The sequence below is a fragment of the Tenrec ecaudatus genome, chromosome 12 (assembly GCF_050624435.1).
Source record: "Tenrec ecaudatus isolate mTenEca1 chromosome 12, mTenEca1.hap1, whole genome shotgun sequence".
Lineage (NCBI taxonomy): Eukaryota > Metazoa > Chordata > Mammalia > Afrosoricida > Tenrecidae > Tenrec > Tenrec ecaudatus.
In genome coordinates, this window is record NC_134541.1 from 35,164,629 (window position 1) to 35,185,690 (window position 21,062).

Genomic DNA, 21,062 nt, shown 5'->3' on the forward strand with positions numbered 1-21,062 from the left:
CCGTAGAAGGGCCCTCATTTGGGGTCCAAATGTTTCCTATTAGTTCAGGTTATGAATCACCTTGCAAAAAAACCATAAAACATACCAAAAAAAAAACTACAGCTAGATGATCCAAGCCCACCGCCCCAAGCCTGAGTTTGCCCCTTCCCCCTGAAGCAGCTGGCTGTCTGGCTGGGCGTGGGCGTCCTTGTGAACTTTGCGAGTCCACTGACGTTTACGGAGCACCACCTGTGTGCCAGGCCCCGCGGACCCAGGAGCGAACTTCATCATGACGGCTCGCCCTAAGAGCATAAAACGGGGCGGGTGGCGGGAGGCTCACAGCGAGCGTGGGGACACGAAAGGAGGCTGGTCTCTGGCCTGAGGTCGCGTCGTACTTTGGACTTTCCCGGTACGTTTCTCGAAACGGACCAGGGGAGAATCAAGAGCCCGGCGCCCCAACCAGGAACCGGGCGAGCCCGGTGGCCAACTCGTCTGGCCGGGACGGCCAAGTCCCCGCCCTCGCCGACTGGTGAGTGGCCGCGTGGCTCGGCCCCGCCCGGCACCCTCCCTCCAGGCCTAGAGGGTGCAGGTTCGGCAGGCGGTCTGCAGGTTGCTGCCTCGTGGCTGCCCGAGGTAAGACCGCCGTCCAGGGCGCCGGGTCCTGCGGACTTAGGGCGCACCGTGGTCTTCGGGGCGCGGCGGCCTCAGCGGAGTGGGCTCCTCTGGGGTGCCCACGGGCACCGGGCGCCGGGTGGGGAGAAGTGGGTTTGCGGGGCCCGCTGGCGGGACGGTGTCGCGGGGGGCGGCCGTAGGGGCGGAAGAAAGGTTGGGCCCGAGGGAGCCAGCCGCGATCGCCGTGCCCCGCTGCGGACGGCGGGCTCAGGGTGACCCCGGACGGCGGGCTCCGGGTGGCGGCTGCAGCGCTCGGGCGTCCAGGCCTCCGGGCCCGCTCCCGGGCCTTGGCACTTCTTGACCCCGACACCTGTTGGAAGAACCCCGCCGGCCTCCGGGGCCTGGGTCCCGCCCAGGAAGCGGCGGGGGAACGCGAGTCGAGGCCGGAGGCTGAGGCTCAGAGCGCCCCTCCCCCTCCCCGAGGCTCTGGGGCTCGCTCAGGTCGGACACTTTCTGGGGACGCTGGGACCATAATCTCCGCCACTGCCTCTGAAACGGAAAACAAAAGACAGAAAAACCGGCGTTCTCTGTGCACATGCAGGGCAAGACTCATAAACACTTGCAAGGATTGTCAGCGGGGGCCGTGGAGGGCAGGGTTCGAATGCCCCTAGCTTGTTCTGAAATATCTCATTTCTCACTCAACTCAATTATATATGTATATATATATAACTATATATATATAACTATATATAACTATATATATATATACAATCCAAAAACCTCACTGCCACCGAGTCAATTCTGACTGTAGTGACCATATAGGACGGGATAGAGCTGTCCTTGTGAGTTTCTGAGACTGTAATTCTTGACGGGGAGAAAGCCTTGTCTTCCTCTTGACAGGGGGTGGGGGTGGGGTGGGGGGGGGGAAGCCTTGTCTTCCTCCCAGGGAGCTGGCTGGTGGTTTTGAACATAAGCAGTATACCACCAGGGCTCCTAAACGGGGCCTCCTCGCAGATCCGTTCCCCCTCATGGGCAATGCACTTCACCCCAGCTCATCACGGCCCGTCCTGGGCTTCGAGTGCTGTCAGGAGGCAGACCTCATCCAAACTCTGGCCGGTGGTGCCACTTGGTCTCACTTCCCCCCTCTCCATGTTGTGAAAGATCCTTAGGAAGTGCCTGCAAACAATAAACATGAACATGAACGAAAGGAGGTATTCCGCCCCCTTTTGGAACTCTATCAATCCCATCCCAGCACCCTTTAAAAGACTGGGGCAGTAGGAATGTCTCAGGGGATGCCCTCTTGGCCCCTCCCTGGGCAGCAGACGAGGGAGTTCTTTGCTCCACTGAAGGCTCAGAGGATACCCTGCCCGCCCCCCTTCCTCCAGGAAGAGCAGCGCTTGTCCCTCCAGAATGAAGAAGCTGGTGGTTTGACAAAGCAACCTGGAGCTGATTGTGGGCTCCTCTGGGCTGCCGCCCTATCTCCCACTGGGCTAGGGCTTTTATTTTAGGTCCCCTCTGCTGTGTAATGCAAGAGGCCTCCCGCAAGCATAACACCTGACGGCTCAGATGCCACTTGTTTCTACTCCAGCCAGGCCTTCTCTCCTGTGCCTCCTGCCCTTCCAGACATCCACCTGCGTCACAAGCTTCACCTACTCAAAGCTCTCAGTGCCACTGCTGCCCCACCTACCTGTGGTGGTGCTTCTCTCTCCCTCACCCACACATCCAGGAAAGGGCATGAGTCCTGCCACTCTTGCCACGTGGTTGCCATCCTGGCCATACCCCTCATCTCTCCCCTGCGATGGGTCCTACCTTGTCTCTCTGCTTCCACTCTGTCCCCTCCAGCCCAGGGTTCACATACACTGCCAGGGAGGTCCTGAGAGTAAATCAGATCCTCTCCCCTTCCTCGCTCACCATCCTCAAGGGCTCCCCACGGCACTCCAAGGAACCCTTCCCCTCTCCTGCAGAACCCTACAGGAGTGAGTGGACCCCATCAGCCATCTCTGCCCCTCTTCGGCTTTCTAAACTGCGGCGGCACTGACCTGTTTTCTAGCCTTCAGACAAGCCAAGCTGTTTCCACCTTTGGGCGTGTGCATTCAGCGCACCCTTAACCTGCAACACCCATCTTCCTGCAGCCAAAAAGGGCTTTGCTCAAATGTCACTTCTGAGACGCTTCTCTGGCCAGTCAGTTCAAGTAGCACTCTCTTCTCCAGGGTGCTGTAGCTCCTCTCACCCTGCTTCCTGTGTGTTACAGCTTCTATTACTACCTGGAAGTCTTGGTTACATATGTTTACAGATCTCTTCCACCCTGGTCGCGACTAAATTGGGCCATGTCTAAATTGGGCCGTGGCCGAGGCCCTGTCTCTCTCATTTTCTGCGGCACTCGCTGATGAGAGAGGCAGATAAAGAAAGCAACAAGTGCACACATCTGAAATAATGGATACAGCAAACAGCAGCAGTTGCTTGTTTTTGAAATGTTCCCTTTGAAAATTTGAAATTTTCAAGCTTATAAGCAGGAACAATAATATTGTCAAAACAAGCTCTCTGAGCCTTTTGGGGGATGAGGTGAAGCCTAGTAGCTTGGGCTAGGACGCACAGCTTAGAGGCCTGGAAGTGGCCTCTTACCATGAGAACCTGTGTGTAGCGAGCTTCAATGATGGGCCTATGCTTGCATTTTGGGAAGCACCTAGTCATGAGCCTGCAAACTTCGGGTTTTTGCTTTTCCACGGTTTAGAAAGTCCTCTAAATTCGTGCCGTCTCATTTTTGGAATTAGGGCGCTCTAACTGTTATCATCTTGGGCTCCTTCCTCCCCCCTATCTCATTTCTCCATCCCCAAAGAAGCATCTCTTCTGGGGTGAGCTCCTCATCAGTCTGAGATCCTTTGTGCTGGAAGGAAACCAATCACAGACCCGGCTGCTCGGACCAGATGGGGGCAGCCAGAGCCCCCCTCAACCCTGACCAACCAAGAGGATAGCAGTGGAGTTTGCAGCTTCTGGATTGGATTCTTTGGGGCCATCAATTAGTTTTTCATCAGATCCACGGGGGCCTCTGGGACCTGGGCCCTAATCAAATAGGATGTGCTGCTCCCTATTAAAAAAAAAAAAAGTGGAAATCCCAAACAGACAAGGGAGAAAAAATTGCCTTTTTGTCTCAGCCCCACCCCCACCCTGTTGCCATATGTGACCTGTTTTCCTTCCAGTCTTTTTTCTTCTCTCAGTTCACCCGCCCGTCAGGAGGCAGCGCCCCTTCCCTCTTCAGAACCTAAGCAATGATGACCTTTGCCGAGGACGAGACTTACCGTTATATCCGCAACAACCACAGCCAGTTTTGCGTTGTTGATGTTCTTGAGATTCTGCCTTTCTTGGCCTGCCTTACGCCAAGTGACCAGGTGAGCCAGGGAGATGACCGTGGGACACAGGCTGGTGGCAGGGCTGTGGAATGCAGTGCTCAGCCCCATCTCAAGCCAGGGTCAGCTCCTTCCTTCTCCATTCGTGCCTCTCACTTCTTGTCCTTTCTACTGTCCTGCTGCTCATTTATCACAAAAACTCCCTCCCTCACTTCCATCAAGTTCCTGCTAACTTGGGATCACAGACGTCGCTTTCCTGCCATTGAATGTGGTTCAGGATGGCTACACTGAACGCCCTCTTGTGTTGGGTTCATGTAACGCTCAACAATACGGCGGCTGGCCTTATCGAGAGGCTCTGAGATGCTCTGGCCTGGTCTTCTCTCTCACTTCTACTGGAACCTTCTCTTTCTTTCCTCTCTTTGGCCCTTGGCCTGTTCAGTTTTGATTCTGTTCTTGTCCTGGGACAACGTTCTGGCAGGGAACCCCAAGGTTCAATTGTGTGTTGTTTCTTTTTTTATCTCGGAAACAATTTTAGACTCGCAAGACGTGTACAAAAGTTATTTTCAGCCTTGAACCATGTGAGAGCACATCGCTGACAGCATGCCCTATGCGTTACCGTATCTCCTACACACAACATACTCTTACATACGTGCTACTTTACTGTCATCCCACTTCCGGACCCCATTCACGTTTCACCAGCTACCCCCATAATGTCCTTTTGGACTTAGAATCCGTCTCTGAATTGTGTCACATTTTGTTGTGATGTCCTCTTTCATAAAAACAACCTCAAGCTCACTTCCACCAAGTCGTTTCCAACTCACGGCAACCCCATAGGGTGGAGTAGAACTGCCCTTGTGGGTCCCGAGGCTACAGATCGCTTTGGGAACGGGAAGCCTCATTTTTCTCCTTCAGAGCAGCTGACAGTCCACCTGCTGACCTTGTGGTTAGCAGCTGACCACCTAGCCCGCTCCACCAGGGCTCCAAGGTCTCCTTCGCCTCCTTTACTCTGACCTTCACACATTGGAAGACTGACAACCAGTTGTTTTGTAAACCAGCCCCCAAGCCCCTAGGGCAGCAGTTCTCAACTTGTGGGTCGTGACCCCTTTGGGGGTTGAATGATCCTTTCACAAGGGTCCCCCAATTCATAACAGTAGCAAAATGACAGTGATGAAGTGGCAATGAAAATAATCTTATGGTTGAGGGGTCACTGTATGAAAGGAACTGTATGAAAGGAACTGTATGAAACTGTATGAGGAACTGTATGAAAGGGTCGAGGCCTGAGGAAGGATGAGAACCGCCGCCCTTGGGCTTGGTTTTGAGACTTTCCAGGAGCCGGGCTCTTCTAGCTTCCCTGGAATTCTTGCTCACTCTCGGTCAGGTTAGCAGGTCCCCCTGCCCCTGCAGTTGCTGTTGTCAGGTTGACCACTGTTTCCCAGGGGCACCTGCTGGACTGTTTGGAAATTGCCTTTCTCTGAAGCCCCGTTGCTTTTCCCTGCTTCCCTCTGTTCAGACACTTAGCATGCTGGTGCGTGTGGCTCTTTGCTCTTGTATACTCAAGGCCAAGGGCATGCATATGCTTTGTCCCCTAGCCCTGGGGTTTGATGTTTCCTCTGGGTTTTTGTTTCTCTGCTTGCTTGCTCTGGTTTCCCCATGCCCCTTGTTGCTGATTGTCCGCCCTTTCTCTCTCTCTCTCTCTCTCTCTCTCTCTCTCTCTCTCTCTCTCTTTCTCTCTTTCCCTCCCTCTCTCTCTCTCCCTCCCTCTATTTATTTTTTACAAGTGACCCAGACCTTCATTCCTGAGGGTTCTGGGTCAAAATTATCAGCAATCTGGTGTTATCTCTCTAGAGAACCCTGTCTAACACAGTATGACTAATTTTATTTTATTTTTTAAAACGTTTTATTAGGGGTTCATACAACTTGTATCACAATCCATACATACATCAGTTGTGTAAAGCACATTTGTACATCCATTGCCCTCATCATTCTCAAAACATTTGCTCTTCACCTAAGCCCCTGGCATCAGCTCCTCATTTTTCCCCTCCCTCCCCACTACCCCCTCCCTCATGAACCCTTGATAATTTATAAATTATTATTTTGTCATGTCTTGCACTGTCCGACGTCTCCCTTCACCCCCTTTTCTGTTGTCCATCCCCCAGGGAGGAGGTCACATGTAGATCCTTGCAATCGGTTCCCTCTTTCCAACCCATTCTCCCTCTACCCTCCCAGTATCACCACTCACACCCCTGGTCCTGAAGGTATAATCCGCCCTGGATTCCCTGTATTTCCAGTTCCTATCTGTACCAGTGTACATCCTCTGGTCTAGCCAGATTTGTAAGGTAGAATTGCCCCCCTTTCGCTTTTGCCCTCTCCCCCCCCCCCACCACCACCACCTTCCTTTTCCCACACACTTTTCCTTCCTCTGGGAATACTAGACCTTCCTTTCTGCCCTCGGGGATGTGTAAACTGCTGGCATTTGTGCGTTAACTGGGCTTACACCCTCCCGTCCACCTTACCTCCTTTATTCTGCTAACCCTCTGCTAACCTTCCTCCTTCGTGAATTGGGATAAGGAGTCCTGAGACCACAACCGGGGAAGCTAAGTCGTCTGCTCACTCTACTTCTGTAGAGAGTCCATGGCCCCTCACCCAAATCAAAAACGAAGGATAATAATGTGAATGAGATGGTTTACAAAAAGCCCTTAGCAGAGAGCCTGGCACATTGTCAGTGCCTGTCTCTTGGTGCATGTTGCTTTCTTTTTGTTGTTACTATTTTTCTTTTCTTCCTCACCCAGTACTTGGACTTGAACCCTGGCCTTGCCCTGGGCTCTGACACTGCCCTCTCGCATTGCTTCCTCCATGCCCTATGCCCCTCCCATCTAAGGAAGGAGCTGGGCCGGCCTGGGTTGAGCAGGGCAGTGGGGCTGTCTGTGTCTTCCAGGATCGACTGAGGGCATCCTACATACGCATAGGGAACCGGGACACAGTCTGGGAACTCTTCAACATCCTGAAGCGGCGAAGCGGCTGGGTGGCATCTCTGATCAAGGCATTGAAGGCCTGTGAACTGACTGAGTTAGCTGAGATAGTGACCAGCGTCTATCAGAGCCACCTGCCCCGTGAGTGTCCTGCTGCGGCCCCCTCCTCCTGAATCCCTGCCTCCCCTGGCGTCCCCCACTCCTCTCCCCTCGCCCCTATGCCTCCTGCCTTTGTGTCACCCTACCTGCCTTCACTCCTGGGCGATGGACAAACCTCTGTATGGATCTAGCTGGGTCCCTTCGCCAAGTCTCTTAGCTTCCCTGGGCCTCAGTGTTCTCACCTGTAGGAGGGGCTATTGGCAGTAGACCATGGCATGTTGAGTGCTGAGCTGCGGTCTGGCACCTACAATGTGCACTGTGAATGGGGTTTCATCTACATGTGCCTCCCACCCTTTCTCATCCCTTCCTTGTCTCTCCCCACCCCCACCCCCTGACCCTCTACGCATCTCATTTCATTCCCTCCTCCTTTCTTGCCCTCCCGCATGGGTTCCTTCCATCCTCTGTCCCCTTTTCTCCTCACCCCTCTCGTTTCCTCCAGTTCTGCCCTCCAGGAATGCCCAGTTACCCCTTGACCCCTTTCCAGTGTCCACTTCTGGTCCAAGTGCTGGGGACGGGGAAGTGGGGGGGGACCAGTGACATGCTGAGGTGGGGTCTGCGGGGTGAGACCGGAAGAAAATAGCTAAGCTTCAGGAGTGTTCGAGCCAGTGGAAGATAAGCCCTCCCAGGCAACCCCTGAGAGAGACCCTGGGCAGGTTTATGGCCCTGAGACATCTCATCTTTGCCTGCCTGCCTTCCCCACTTGTTTTTCTTTCCCTCTTTCTTCTCACCCCCCACCCCTTCCATCCTGCCCTGGAACTCTCTCAATGTCAGCCTGTGGCAGGACAATGGTGGGGTGCCCAGGGGCAGCACTCAGGGTGGGTCAGTTATTGGTGACAGACATGAGGAGGAGGAGGAGGAGGAGGGGAATGCCTGAGAGAGAGGAGTGACTGACTGCTGACCCATGGGTGGGAGTCAGAAACCTTAGGTGTTCCTGCTTCCTCCTGTCTTCTTGCCCCTTCCCCCCGATTCCTCCTCCCCCTCTCTCCTGACTTCATACCTCACCCCCCCTCCCCCTCAGGGATGCTTGTCCACATCAGGACAGCTTCTGAAGCTGTGAGAGGCAGATACCGCAGACTTGGGGAGGGGGGCCTCTGAGAACACACCTCTCCTGTTACTGGACAAGGTCCCCCCACCCCCTGCTTCCTAAAGTGCTTCCTTCTTTGTCCTTCAGGGAATCAGATTTGCCCCCCAGCCCCAATGGAGCCAAGGTCAGTCCCCACTGAGATTCCAGGGCCCACGGCAGCCCCCAACGCCTCCCTCAATGGCTACAGAGAGGACCAGCCAAGCTACCCCACGCCTGTCCAGGACACTCGGCCGCCAGAGACCCTGGGGGAGGTGTGTCATCACCATCTGCTTCGGGCCTCCTGGTTCTTATCTAGCCACTGCCACCTACCCAGCCTTCCAGAAACCCTCTCTTACCCCGCACCCCAGGCATACACTCTGCTCAGAAGTCTCAGGCCTCCCTCTGTGGAGCTGCCAGGCCCCTGGCCGGGCCTTCACCCCGCAGCTACCTCAGCCAGCTGCTGTGCGGCCCAAGTGTGGAGGCCTTTGCAAAGGTCCCTGTGAGATGTTGAACTGGGTTAAAGAGACCTGGAGAGTGACCAGATGGGGAGGGTGTGGAGCAGGAGGTAAGAGGGCCTGTTCTTATGGCCAACAAAGTTAAATTGGGGATAGGGGTGGGGGCAGTTCAAGAAACCCTGAACTGTAGACCTGCGTCCCAGAAAGAGGATCTGGGCCACAGAGAGGGAGGCCTTCTTGTAGGCCAGACAAATAGACATGAAGTCCCCATAGATGAGGGTATATTTTCTGAAGTGGGTGCCAGGGCACCTGTGGACAGGGTCTGACACCGACAGGGCTGCGGTGAGGGATCCCTGGGCCCCTGGCTGCGAGGCATGGGTAGGGGTGCGAGGGTCCTGACCTGTCTGTGAGCTTAAGGCCTTCTGCTGGTTCCTGGGAGAGGAACACATTTTCTCTCTTTTACAGAGATCGGAACAAAACCCGCTGGCCCCCAGCTCTGGGGCCGTCCCAAGGAGGCCAGGGGGTCCCCTGGAGCCCTCCTCTACTCTGACAGCCGTCAGCCCCCTGACCTCTGTCAGGTGTCAGGAGCAGGACACGGAACCGGGCAGTGGCCCCACAGCAGGTACGCACGCACAGAGCCAGGAGTCGAGGGCCTTGCTGTGTCACAAACCAGCCCCAGATGTAGTAGCTCCCGATGCCTATGAGTCTGTGCGTCAGGAATTGGGGGCTGACTTAGCAGGGTGGTTGAGTCTCTTCTCAGTGATCAGCAAGGTGGCTCTGTTCCTGGGGACACCTGTGGCTCTTCTATGTGGTCACTCGTCCTTCAGCCAGCAAGCCCATCTCCTGGCAGCTGGGCTGGATTCAGAGAGGGCCGGAGGAAGTTCCTGAAGCACATGTTCAGAACAGGCCACGCACCACGCCCGACCCATCCCGTGAGCTAAGGCGACTTACAGTTCCATCCAGAGCAGATTCAAGGGTGGAGGAACTGATGGTCACATGGCCACGGGTGTGGGTGTGGGGAAGGGTGGAGAATTACGGCCATTTATACACTCCCCCTGAGAGACCGGTCAGAGCCTAGAGGGCAGAGACCTGGAGGACAGGACTGGACCAGCTGTGGACAGAAGAGCTCTTTAGTCAACTGCCCCCTTCAAAGAGGTCTCCAGCTCCCGGGGAGTCACCAATACGTCTCATCAAGTTTAAGAATATACAGCTGTCCATCCTAACTTCCTTCCCTCACAGGCTGACATCCCCCCGTGTCCCACCAGCCTCAGGGCACAGGAGGAGTTAGAAGCTGCCATCTCCCCACACGTTTCCACAAGGAGGCAATGGACACTTTGATTTGATCTTATCTTATTTTGGTGTATCAGCAAGCTAAACTTATTCTACAAACAGGATTCCATGCAAGTTTTTAAAATAGCACTTTTTTTTTCTATTCAAGCTTTTAAAAGGTATGCATCATGGAGCACTAAAAACAAAAAGTGCAAAAGGTAACTAAAATCATGTTGGTGATTTGATAGAGTTTGATGTATCTTTCTATAGCCTCAATCTAAAACCAAACTCACTGCCATCAAGTCACTGCTGACTTATAAGAACCCCTGTGAGTTTTTGAGACTATAACTGTGTACAAGTAGAAAGCCCAGTCTTTCTCTCAAGGAGCTGCTGGTGGTTTCAAACTGCCGACCATTTGGATTGCAACCCAACGAACAACCACACCACCACCAGGGCTCGTGTTCTGATGTATATCGAGTGTACTGGACACTTAGATTAAAATGTTCTGGAAGGCAGGCTCCCTGAGGATCTGGGGTGGGGGATTCGGGGTTCATGTCCAAATCAAGAGTCCAGTGGCATCTCAATGTGGCTCTCTGTATGAACTATCACTATCTGCTACCCTCTCCTGCCCCTCCCCACCCTCAGACCTTAGGCCTTCTGGAAATTTGTGCACGCTGCCCCACACCCCAGGACCAGTGTGAACTGGTCTACTTGAGCCTCCTTTGCCCCTGCCTGATCCAGGATTGCTCCAGCTGGAGGTGGCCTCGGAGGCACCACCAGGATTCTATTGTTGCCTGCAAGGGGTCTGGGAATAGCCTGTCACTATAGAGCCCCAAACAGAAGCCAGGTTGATTTGAGAAATCTTCCGTTTCCTCCTGCAAGCCCTCAGAGAAGGAAACAGCCAGGTTTCTGCTTCGGAGCAGTTTCAAAGATCCCGTGAGAATCCAACAGGTTGCATACTTCAAACTGAGTGGGCCAGTTGCCTGGGGAAATAGTTACCTCACTTCACCGTGATCAGAGGACTTTCCAGCAATGGGACCAAAGGGAGCAAGGTTTGTAGGAAACAGTTTTTACTTACTCGAGAGATTATCAGACCATCAATTCAAATCTTCATGACCCAACGGACTTCAGACCAGTGCCCACTAGACCCTGCTTCCTCTTCCTGAATAATTAACAGTTTTAAAAAAATAGTTTGGTGGGCATATACTTCATACATCATACAGTTTAAACATTCAATCACATTAAGATTTGTGCAATCGTCACCATGACCAATTTCAGAATATTTTCTTCTCATATTGTTAGCTCTCCATTCCCCCATTGTCTCCTGCCTTGCCCCTATCCAGTCACTGTGTCACTGTAGATCTACCTATCTTGGATTTCATATACAAAACAATAACCCAACAATAATGACTAGATAAAATATAGAAAGACCTCAAAGAGAAAGCAGAAAATTAAAAACTGAATCAAATTAAGACAAGTGAAAAAGGGGATCAAATGATAGGGTATGACATTTTCAACCCAGCTGCATCTGTCGACTGTACACTGCTCTCTGTCCAACAGCGGGGCTGCTCACCTCCCTGGACTGTGGTCAGAAGGGATTCACCGGAGACTTAATCTATGTGGGGATTCTGCAAGTGGATCTTGGGCTTCTCATGTCATCCATAACCTTCTGAAAACCAGGTGTTCACAATTTAAGCTCTGTCCTCCTTCAGATTTGGGTTTTGTTATTTACAGTCCTTAGCACTCACACAGGCTGGTGTGCTTCTTCCATGTGGACTTAGTCCGCACCTCATGGAGATGGCTGTTTGTTTAAAGACAACCCCAGATACTATTTTTGTTTCTGATAGCTGAGTGCAATCTGATTCCTTCACCATGCGTTGCTATAGCACCCATAGCTTCAGTGATTGCTTCATGAAGGTGAGCATCAGGCAGGGCCATGTCATAAGGCTGCTACCCCAAGGTTACGGAGTTGGCAGTTGTTGGATGTTGGTCTGGGTCTGGTGCTTTGAGGGTGCCCAATGAATGGTAGCCTGGGCTACCGTAATTTATCATGGTAATGCCTCCTTTCTTTCTTACGGCATGTAACAATCTTGTAGGCATATTTCTGCCTTTGTGGGAGAGTATTATTGAAAGTTTTGCCCTATCACCAACCCCCATTCTGTGTGTAAATAGTGTCCAGGCCCTTAAAAGCTTAATCTGTACAAGTCAATCAATAATTCATGAATTCCAGTCTGAAGCCAGCCTGTGCTTAAATGATTTTCTTTTCTCAACAGTGTTTTCAGTTCTATTCCATGGGCTAAATGAAAGACACTATCAATAGAATAGTTTTTGCCCAGGGGGGTGATGTATAATGTTCTGGATCATGCTGTCTCAAATGAACCAGAGCTATTTATAAACCAGAGATAAATGAATGGATTTGAGGCTCCCAGTCTGAGAACAATACCAACAGGTTTTCAACACACTCAGGCTTTGAATAATCAACGGGTTTTAAAGGAATTGACTCGAAAGGAGGCGGCTGCTACATCCTGGGTCCCTTTTAACAAATGACATCTCAACAGACCAGAGCCCAAACTATGTTACTTATCCAGTATTGATGAATAACAGGCTAACCCTTGCACTTCCCTGGACCTGTGCCACCTGGCTTAGGAACAGACAGGAAAGGCAGATAAGAGAGGGAAGAGGGCTCTCTCTCCCTCCATGTGGACCATCAAGTGGAGCTGAGGCCCCTGAACGCCCTGCTTGGGAAACGTTGGTGGACCCAGGCCCTCCTCGCGTGCCCCACAGACCCCGGCTCCCGGGTCCGCTTCCCGGCGCACCGAGCCGGCCAGCCCGGGTCCCGAGTGCCCCACGTGCAGCGACTCGGCCTCCAGAGCGCATCCTGGGCACTCCCAAAGCCCTGCAGCCTCTAAGAAGCAAAAGAAGAAACCTCGGAATGTGGCCTGTGTGGCCAATGGAGGCGGGAAGGCCCCAGAAGAAGCCCCGGCAAGCGCCGAGGCTCAGGCCTAGCAGCTGGTCCGGGAACTGGCTTGGTGCATAGAGCAGCTGGAGCTGGGACTCAGGACTCAGAAACCCAGCCCCAAACAGAAAGAGAGAGCCACTGGGGCAGTTCGTGCCCTGCGCAGTGAAAAGACCCCCCTGCCACGGAAGAGGCAGCTCATGCATAGCTTGTTTGGGGACTACAGGGCCCAGATGGAAGCTGAGCGACAGGAGACCCTGCGGGCCCTCAGGGCTGCAGCCCACTCAGCACAAGTGCAGCCTGTAGGTGAGGCTACCAGAAGGAAGAGCCGACGAATCTGTAGACCTCGTCCAGCAAGGGGAACCAAGGCCATCCTAGATACCCCTGATGAAAAATTTAGGTTCAATTTCTTTTAGACTCCCTGCCGATTTTAGGACAGTATCCTTCCCTGAAATGCTGTGGACTTGTCCTTGAATGCAGAGCCTTCTAGGAATGCTTTCCTGGATAGTTGTAGGTTGAACTGTCCCTAGCTATGATGCCACAGCTTTGGGCAAATGGAAGATGAACATGTTGGGACACAGGCACGTGCCAGATACCACTGTTAGGTTTCCTGATGAAACGTCCCTCCCACCTGAAGAGAGTTACATTCAGAAAATATACACTAAAGTGGCCAGTATGCTATTCAACCTTTATAATTAGATTATGGAGTTATTGACAAGGATTAATGAGGTGGCCACATGTTTGATGCCTGGGGTGCTTACATTTGAAAGGATGCCTTGTCATATTGCTCATGGCCTTTCTGTCACTATGTCATAATTTCTTAATCTATTTTTAATAATTATTAAGAAACATGTTTGTCTATGGTAGAAGGCCAGGCAGGTTGGGGCTCTGACACTTCAGTGTCCAGGCTGGCATCAGTACTTCCCGCCCTCCGTGTTGACTCCATTCCTGAGCAGACATTATCCTCTGAGCTCTGTAAAATGAAAGGACTTTTTGATTCTGAAGTGTCAAGTTGTGAAATAAAGTAATGAAAGATGAAAAAAAAAAAAAAAGAGAGGGAAGAGGAGGGAGGAGGAACCAGGCAGAAGGAAAGGCAGGGAGAACAATTAGTGGTGGTCTTCCTGCTCCTAGGGGCTATAAGGGGGATGGACCATGTCACTCGCATGGGGTGGCAGCTTCCAGGCCACAGGTCTATGAGTGAGGGTAGATCCAGCCCAAGGAGGTACCTGCAGGCCTGAGAGCAGTGACCAGAAGGGCCTCAGAGATGCAGAAGCCTGGATGTCATCAGGCCCATGTGACTGGTGGCAGCAGGACCCTTCTCCAGCCCTCTGGTCCCAGAGTGTCCGTGATTTTAGGGTTACAGTCCTATATTTTGTTTTGCCACCTACAGGCATGGTCTCCAGCCCCACATCACCCCGTGGGCCTGTGTCTCCGTCTGTCTCCTTCCAACCCCTGAGCCGCACCACCCCAAGGGCAAGCCGCTTGCCTGGACCCCCAGTGTCAGCTCCATCCACTGGCACCTCCTCCAAGGTGGCTGGCTCGGCTCCTGAAGGAAGTGCTCATGACCAGGCTGAGGCCACCATCTACTCCAGTAAGACAGGAGTACCTGCAGCCTCTGTCACCACCAGCACAGTACTCACCAAAGTGCCCACGATGCCTGGAAGCACAATGCCCTCCAAATGGCCCACCAGCCCGGCACCCACCAGCTTGGCACCCACCAGCCCGGCACCCACCAGCCCAGCACCCACCAGCCCGGCACCCTCCAAGTTACCCACGATGCCTGGAAACACAGTGGCTTCCAAAGGGCCCACCAGCCCAGCACCCTCTAAGTTGCCTACCTTGAGACCCCCTGCTGTGATGACCTCTACCATGCCTCCATCCAAACTGCCCACCAACTCCATGCGTGTCGGCTCAGTGCCCAGCAGCAGGAGGCCAGAGGTGAGTGCTTGCCCCTCCTAACAATGACTCAGGCCCTGTCCCTTAGGAGAGCTTACCTTCCTGGCCCTGCCTTTGAACCCTTTCCCAGGCCCCATTCTGTGTTCAGCCCAGGCTGCTCTAGGGCTTCTCTTAGAGAGAGTAAAACAGGGGTTCTCAACCTTCCTAATGCCGCGACCCTTTCATATAGTTCCTCATGTTGTGGTGACCCCCCCAACCATAACATTATTCTCGTTGCTACTTCATCACTGTCATTTTGCTACTGTTATGAATTGAGTGACCCCTGTGAAAGGGTCATTCGACCACCAAAAGGTCTCAACCCACAGGTTGAGAACCACGGATGTAAAGCCAACTGAGAACCAGCCTCATGATCCTCAGAATTCACTAGAGCTCCTAAGTGCGGCTACCTCAAGGGGGTCCAGCTTGTTTAAGCACCCCCCACCCACCACACTTTCAGGGAGGAGACTGGTGGCCTCGTGGTTACCAGTTGAACTGCTAATAGCAGATCAGTTCAACCGCCAGCCACTCCTCAGCAGCGAGATGGGGCTTTCTACTTCCGTAAACTGACTGGCTCAGAAACCCACCTTGTCCTGTACGGTTGCTGTGAGTCAGAGTTGACTCAATGGCTGTGAGTTTGAGAAGTGTGTGTGTGTGTGTGTGTGTGTGTGTGTGTGTGTGTGTGTGTGTTTAGCTCTCTGTGAGGCTTAGCAACCCCATTTTGTAGAGGAGGAAGTGAAGGGAGAGGAGCCAGTGAGAGGGAGGCCCATGGTCTGCCTGCCTGATGCTTTGAGCCACCAGGATGTCTGGATTACTTCTTCAAGACCCTGACTCAGCTCTCCCTTCCCAGCCCCGCCCCCTTAGCCTCACTGCTGCTGTCTGCCTGGAGAAACTGAGTCCAGGGGACCCTGCAGGCAAGTGGCCATGCCTCTGAGCCTGCAGAATGTTGAGGGGGCCACCTCACCCAGAATTGCCATCAGACCTCTATATCTCCCTCCTGTCTTGTCACACCAGTGAGTTGGGTTCCCAAGAGCTAGTGGCCACAGGACATTATGGGCCAGAGAGAGGGCATACAGTACTAGTTCCTGCCTTGCCCTGGGAACGGGGCTGCCTAGTCTGCTTGCATCTGGGCCACCCCCAACCTCTTCCAGTTCCTTCCTGTCTTTTGCAGGAAACCCCAGTGGCTCCTGCACCTGCAGGCCGCGGTGGAGGCCGCTCTCCCAGGCCAGAGGGCACGTTGAGCTCAGAGCTGGAGCTGAGCAAGCCAGGGGAGCTGGTGTCCCGGCTGGACAGCCAGCCCTTCTCAGGCACCTCCCAGGACCTGGCCATCAGCTACAGCGACTCCCTGGATTCAGAGTCCAGCAACTTCCCGGAGGAGAACGAGTATGTGTCCCAGACCGTGGGCTCCTTTGCAATCCACCTGTCCGAGAGCCCCAGTGCTGACCTCCTGGGGGCCAACTCCGGGTTGCAAGCCGCCCTGAAGTCTCCGATGCACGAGAAGCCTAAGGTGGAGGCGCCGGGCCCCACGCCTGGCTCCTGGGCTGCATGGCTTGGGATGGCTGCGGCTGGGGTGCTCCTGGCCACGGTCCTGACAGTGCTGTACCGGCATCGCCTACACCGGTGAAGGGTGAAGGCCCTTGGGTGCACCTTCCCTGCGTCTGTCTGCTCCCTCTCCAGAGCCGGGCTGCCTGACCCCACTGGTTCCTTTTCTCAGGACTGGGAGGGTGGAGTCTGGGGAAAGGGGCGGGGCCTGAGGGAAAGGGGGCGGGGTCTTGGGCTAGAGGTCTTTGTGTGAGTGGTCTTTCTGTGCCCCGGACTGCCCCTTGTACCGTCCCACTGCCCAGTCAGGAGCTTCAGCCACCCTCCACTCCCACCCCCAACTCACCCGTGTTCCCAGCGAAGGGCAGGCAGGCGTGCAGGGTGGGGCCTGAGACTGTGTCCTGAGGGGCGGAAGGAACGGAAGGGCACGTGTCGTCTGGTCGCAACGAGGCCACCAGGGGAGGGTACGGGTCCCAGGAGCCAGCGCAGCCACTGCCGTTCCTGCACATGATCTCCCTGAGCTGTCTGGAGACCTCACATCCATGTCCTGATCCCCCCACCCCACCCCAACCCGAGCCCGGCTTCTCCTCTGCCTCCTGGTCTCCATGTTCTCTGCAGCTTCTTACATGGGTGGGGAGGGGGTGCCTGGTGAGGCAGAGGTTTGAGCTCTCCATTTCAATTCTGCCCCAGGCTGGGCGGTGGGGCCCTGGCGGGTTATCTGACTTGTCGGATTGTCTTTCCAGAATGTGTCTCCTTCTTCCCTGCGTGCTTCTGAGACAGCAGGGCCAGGTCCGGAGCGGGTGGCCCCTCTCCCTGCCAGCAGGTGCAGTGCCGGCCTGTGCTGCAGGGGTGCGGAGGAGAGGGGTGTAACTGGCGGTGCAGGGCAGCCTCGGCCTCACCCTGCTTCTTCCTGCACTAGCTGGGATCTTGGTTACTTAAAGCGGTTAACCTTTCTGTGCCTCAACTTCTCACCTGTAAAATGGGGTGAATAGTACTGTGCCTAAGATATACATATATCGAGATGTGCCCACTGCAGAGTGTTGTGTGCATTAAAGGCATTTTTTTCTGTATAAAGCTTAGTCCCGGGCCTGGCTTCTACTCTCAGTTGTCACCCATGTGTGGAGGGGCGACCCCACACTGTCCCACGGATGTGTGTGGGAGGCATGTCCACAGGGTGTGCGTTCTCCCCATTCCCCGCCCCTTCCAGGCAGGCGGGGCACCTCTCTGCTATGCCAGCTCGTTCACACTCGCTGCCTTCCACCAGAAACACAGTGGGGTGGGGAGAGGCACCCCCAGGCCCCTTTCAGGCCTCCATCACTGGGAAAGGGGGTGGGGGGCAGCCTTAACTGCCCCTCCCTTCCTGGGCTCTGGCAGGGCTGGCGGTGCCCCCAGAGTGTCGCCCCTGCTGGCGCTGGTCTGGCCTTCCCTAGCACTTCCTTTAGGAACTCTGTGTCCTGTCCCCATGACCTCAACCTCTGGACTTCTCTTGACCTAGGACTGACCTGCAAGGGGGAGTAATCCCTACCCAAGTTGCCTGCCCACCACCCTCGCCCACTTCACCAGCCTTGTCCTCGCTGCCCTTCCCCACCCCACCCACCCCACTCCCGGCCTCCAAGTACCCTGGGAAGCAACTCGGGGACCCATTCAATGTGTTTCTTCGCAACCCCGTATCTCAGGAATGCAGGGTGGGCCCTGGGACTGGTGCTGCCATGCCTCTAGTTGTATGATCTCAGCACATTTAGGCCGTGGCCGATGTCAGGGCCTCTGGGTCACGGGGGTGGGGCAGGGCGGGGAGCTTCCTGGCTGCCCAGCAGCCCTGACTTGGCTGGCATTTCACAGCATTCGCTTCTGTTGTGGAGGTCCCTGAGGTGCCTCCAAAACCGGCTGTAAGCAGGGCTGGGCCCAGGAGCCTTGGTGACCCTGTTGGGCGAGCATTGGACTGCTGACTGCAAGGTGGGGCGGGGGTTCCAAACCATAGCTGTTCCCAGGGAAGATGACATTTTCTATTCCCATAAAGCGCTCCGGTCCCGGAAACCCATAGGGGCAGGTCTACCCTGTCCTACAGCGTCACCAGGAGTCAGAATGAGTTCCCTCTTTGCTTTGTTGTTTGGGTCTGCTCCCATAAAGGTTGACAGCCCGGGGGAAACTCTCTGCGGCGTCCCTCTGAGTGGGGATCGACTAGTTGGCAGTGGGTTTGGTGGCCAGGAGTGGGCTTGGCAGGGCTGTCAAGTGCCAGAGTCCTGAGTGGAGAGTGTGTCTTTCAGCTGCCAAAGCTGGTTGGGGGCAGGCCCAGTTCTGGCCTGGATGATGGTGCAGGCCAGAGTCTAAGGAAGAAGAGGAGGATGGGTGTACCCCAAGTGGTGGGCCTTGCCCTCCCATGCTGGGGACTTGGGATCACAAAGATTGTAGTGATGAGCGGTCATCAACGCACAGCGACCCCATGCACAGGGGAGCACCCTGCGCTCTTCCTGTGCCACCACGATCTGCTTCTCCCAGGAAACACCAGCAGAGCCTGCTGCACCACTTGGTGGAGCCAGGCCGGTGGCACAGCTCGCCTGGTTCGCTGGATGCTCTCAGAGTGGGGGGACTTGGCGCCAAAGATCAGGGAGGTGTCGTTCACCACACCAGGCCTCAGAATATGAATAGCTTTTTAGAAAGAAAACAAACCATTGAGTATGGGAACATTTCCAACCCAAAAAGGAGACTAGAATTGAACCCCTTATTCTTCACCCCCCAACCTCCAATAGTTCTTTCATCGCCACCTGCTTCCCGGTTTCTTGAGACTGAAGAGTGTGGAAGGCCAAGGGGCAGACGTGGGTGGACAGGATATCATGGCAAAGGCCCACTGTTTCCCCAAGGCCATCTCTGTGGACGCTGCTCCTCTTTTCCAACTGGTCAGGTGTGAGTGGGACTGGAGCCCTGTCTTAGGAGGTGAGAACCAGAGGAGATTCCTCTTTGGCCCAGCCCTTGAGGGACACCTGAAGCAGGTAAGTGCCACCTGGTGGGGTACTGTCCAGTGAGGCTTTCTCGGCCTTCTCTAGATGTTACAGCGGTTCAGGAGGCTGGAGGACCTTCAAAGTGCAAGACAGCTGCCCCTACCCCTGGCCAGTGTGTCACGATCTGCCACCTGCTATCACCGGTCACGGCATGCAGTACACACTAATCTATTCTCAGGAATGTGTAATAATATAAGGATCCCCATTCAGTGAGCATCAGACTGCTGACTGAAAGGTCAGAGAGTCCAAACCACCCCCTGCTCTGTGAGAGAAAGATGAGCTTTCTGCTCCAGTGAAGATTTATCGCCTGGGAAATGCCATGTGGAGTGGCCCTGAGTCAGAGTCGACTCGGTGGCAGTGGTGTGGGTCTCTCATGTACACATATGATTACAATCACTGTGAATGTGCCTGGTGTACGGCCCTGAAGCTGGGTGTGGTGGGGCAGAGGCCACCATCCTACAATCTCTGATCCCAAAAGGCCACTTTGGCTTAGCGGACATTTCAGTCTTTATATTTAAACTTCTACACAGGCTTTATTTATTATTTTTTCAAGCAAATTGGGTGAGGGTTTATAGAGCAAATCACTTTTGTGTTCAATAATTCACACACATGTTATCTCATGTCATTGCTTGCAGTCCTCAAATGTCACTTCACGCATCCCACCTCCTCGCCGTGTTTCCTGTTTCCCTTCCAGTCTTCTGACCTTTTTGAACTGTGTCCTTGGGCAAAGGTGGGTGCACCTTTTGATCTCAGATGGTTGCTTCTTCTCAGGGGTGTGTGTGTGTGTGTCTAGCAGCACCCTTCTTACAGATTCATCTGCTGTCTGGCAGGAAGCCAAGTAGAGGGAGGGGGTGAGCTGAGCTTCACACCTAAAGGGTCACTAAGGGCCATAATCTTGGGAGTTCCCCCCTTCTTGTGGTTTCCAGTTTTGTTCCATTTTCCTCTCACTCTACCCAGGACTCTGTAGTGTGATCTCTTGCCGAGCACTGGTAGCCATCTAGTTCTTCTGGTATCAGGGCGGTGCACACACTGTTTGTTCAAGGATTTCCCTGTACTTGATGACAAAAGGTGGGTTGGGATGGGTAGGGAGAGATAAGGGGGAAGTGCCTCTTAGCTTACAAAACCCAATTCCGCCCCGCCCCTGCCCCCTAAACTCAATGTCATCAAGTCGATTCTAACTCCTATTGATCCTGTAAGATAGAGTAGACCTGCCTTGTGTGTTTCCAAGATTGTACATTTTTACAGCAATAGAAAGCATTGTCTTTCTCTTGCAGAGCCCCCGGTCATTTCAAACTGCCGACCTTGCAGCTATTGGCCCACTGTGCCACTGGGTCTCTTACCCTCCAGGGCCTGTAAGCTGGAAGGGCTGGGCCAGGTGATGTCAAATCCTTCCACCCCTTCCCTCCCCGGCTTAGTCCCAGCAGACCTTGACTGTCCTTGGTCCAGCACACCAGCTTCCTCCACTTCCTTGCCCCCGCTCCCCAGGTGCCCCTGCTAGGACATCCCAATCCATTGGAATTGCCGATTTCCTAGCAATCAGGCCCTGTCTTCTGTGTAATCAATTTGCTTGTACTTAATGTACGATGAGAAAAAGAATTCTTTCATTCTTCTATGCAGCTGGAAACTGGCTTGTCTAAAGGAATTGGGAAGAGAAAAACTCTGGTAATTGCTGTAAAAATTGCCTTATTTTCATTCCCCCCACCCAACCCCCTTCTTCTACTTGCTGCCACGTCCATGACCTTAAGATAGTGAGCCTGCTGACGCTTGTCAGCAGTGTGACAGGCCTCGA

General features: G+C 54.0%; 2 protein-coding genes across 3 annotated transcripts; both read left to right on the forward strand.

Moving 5' to 3' along the window:
• Window positions 1-477: 477 nt before the first annotated feature.
• On the forward strand, window positions 478-17,351 carry MAVS (mitochondrial antiviral signaling protein). Of its 2 annotated transcripts, none has more exons than XM_075563950.1 (7): window positions 478-612; window positions 3,789-3,977; window positions 6,871-7,045; window positions 8,235-8,398; window positions 9,047-9,203; window positions 14,197-14,744; window positions 15,910-17,351. In XM_075563950.1, exons 2-7 carry the CDS (start codon window positions 3,858-3,860, stop codon window positions 16,360-16,362), a joined length of 1,617 nt encoding a protein of 538 aa, XP_075420065.1. In that variant the 5' UTR covers window positions 478-612; window positions 3,789-3,857; the 3' UTR covers window positions 16,363-17,351. The 2 variants fall into 2 exon arrangements, with proteins under 2 accessions (XP_075420065.1, XP_075420066.1); XM_075563951.1 differs by having other exon boundaries at window positions 483-612; window positions 3,807-3,977.
• LOC142422199 (UPF0488 protein C8orf33 homolog) lies at window positions 11,869-13,835 on the forward strand. Its single transcript, XM_075527665.1, is given in 2 exon segments — window positions 11,869-11,903; window positions 12,613-13,835. Coding segments are annotated over 2 exon segments (645 nt in total). The 3' UTR covers window positions 13,223-13,835.
• Window positions 17,352-21,062: the final 3,711 nt, after the last annotated feature.

Bases quoted from the DNA above. Each gene is read 5' to 3' on its own strand.
- MAVS (XM_075563950.1), top strand. From the start codon at position 3,858: ATGATGACCTTTGCCGAGGACGAGACTTACCGTTATATCCGCAACAAC. The intron at 3,978-6,870 runs GTGAGCCAGGGA...TGTGTCTTCCAG, and splicing joins GCCTTACGCCAAGTGACCAG to GATCGACTGAGGGCATCCTA. The intron at 7,046-8,234 runs GTGAGTGTCCTG...TTTGTCCTTCAG, and splicing joins CTATCAGAGCCACCTGCCCC to GGAATCAGATTTGCCCCCCA.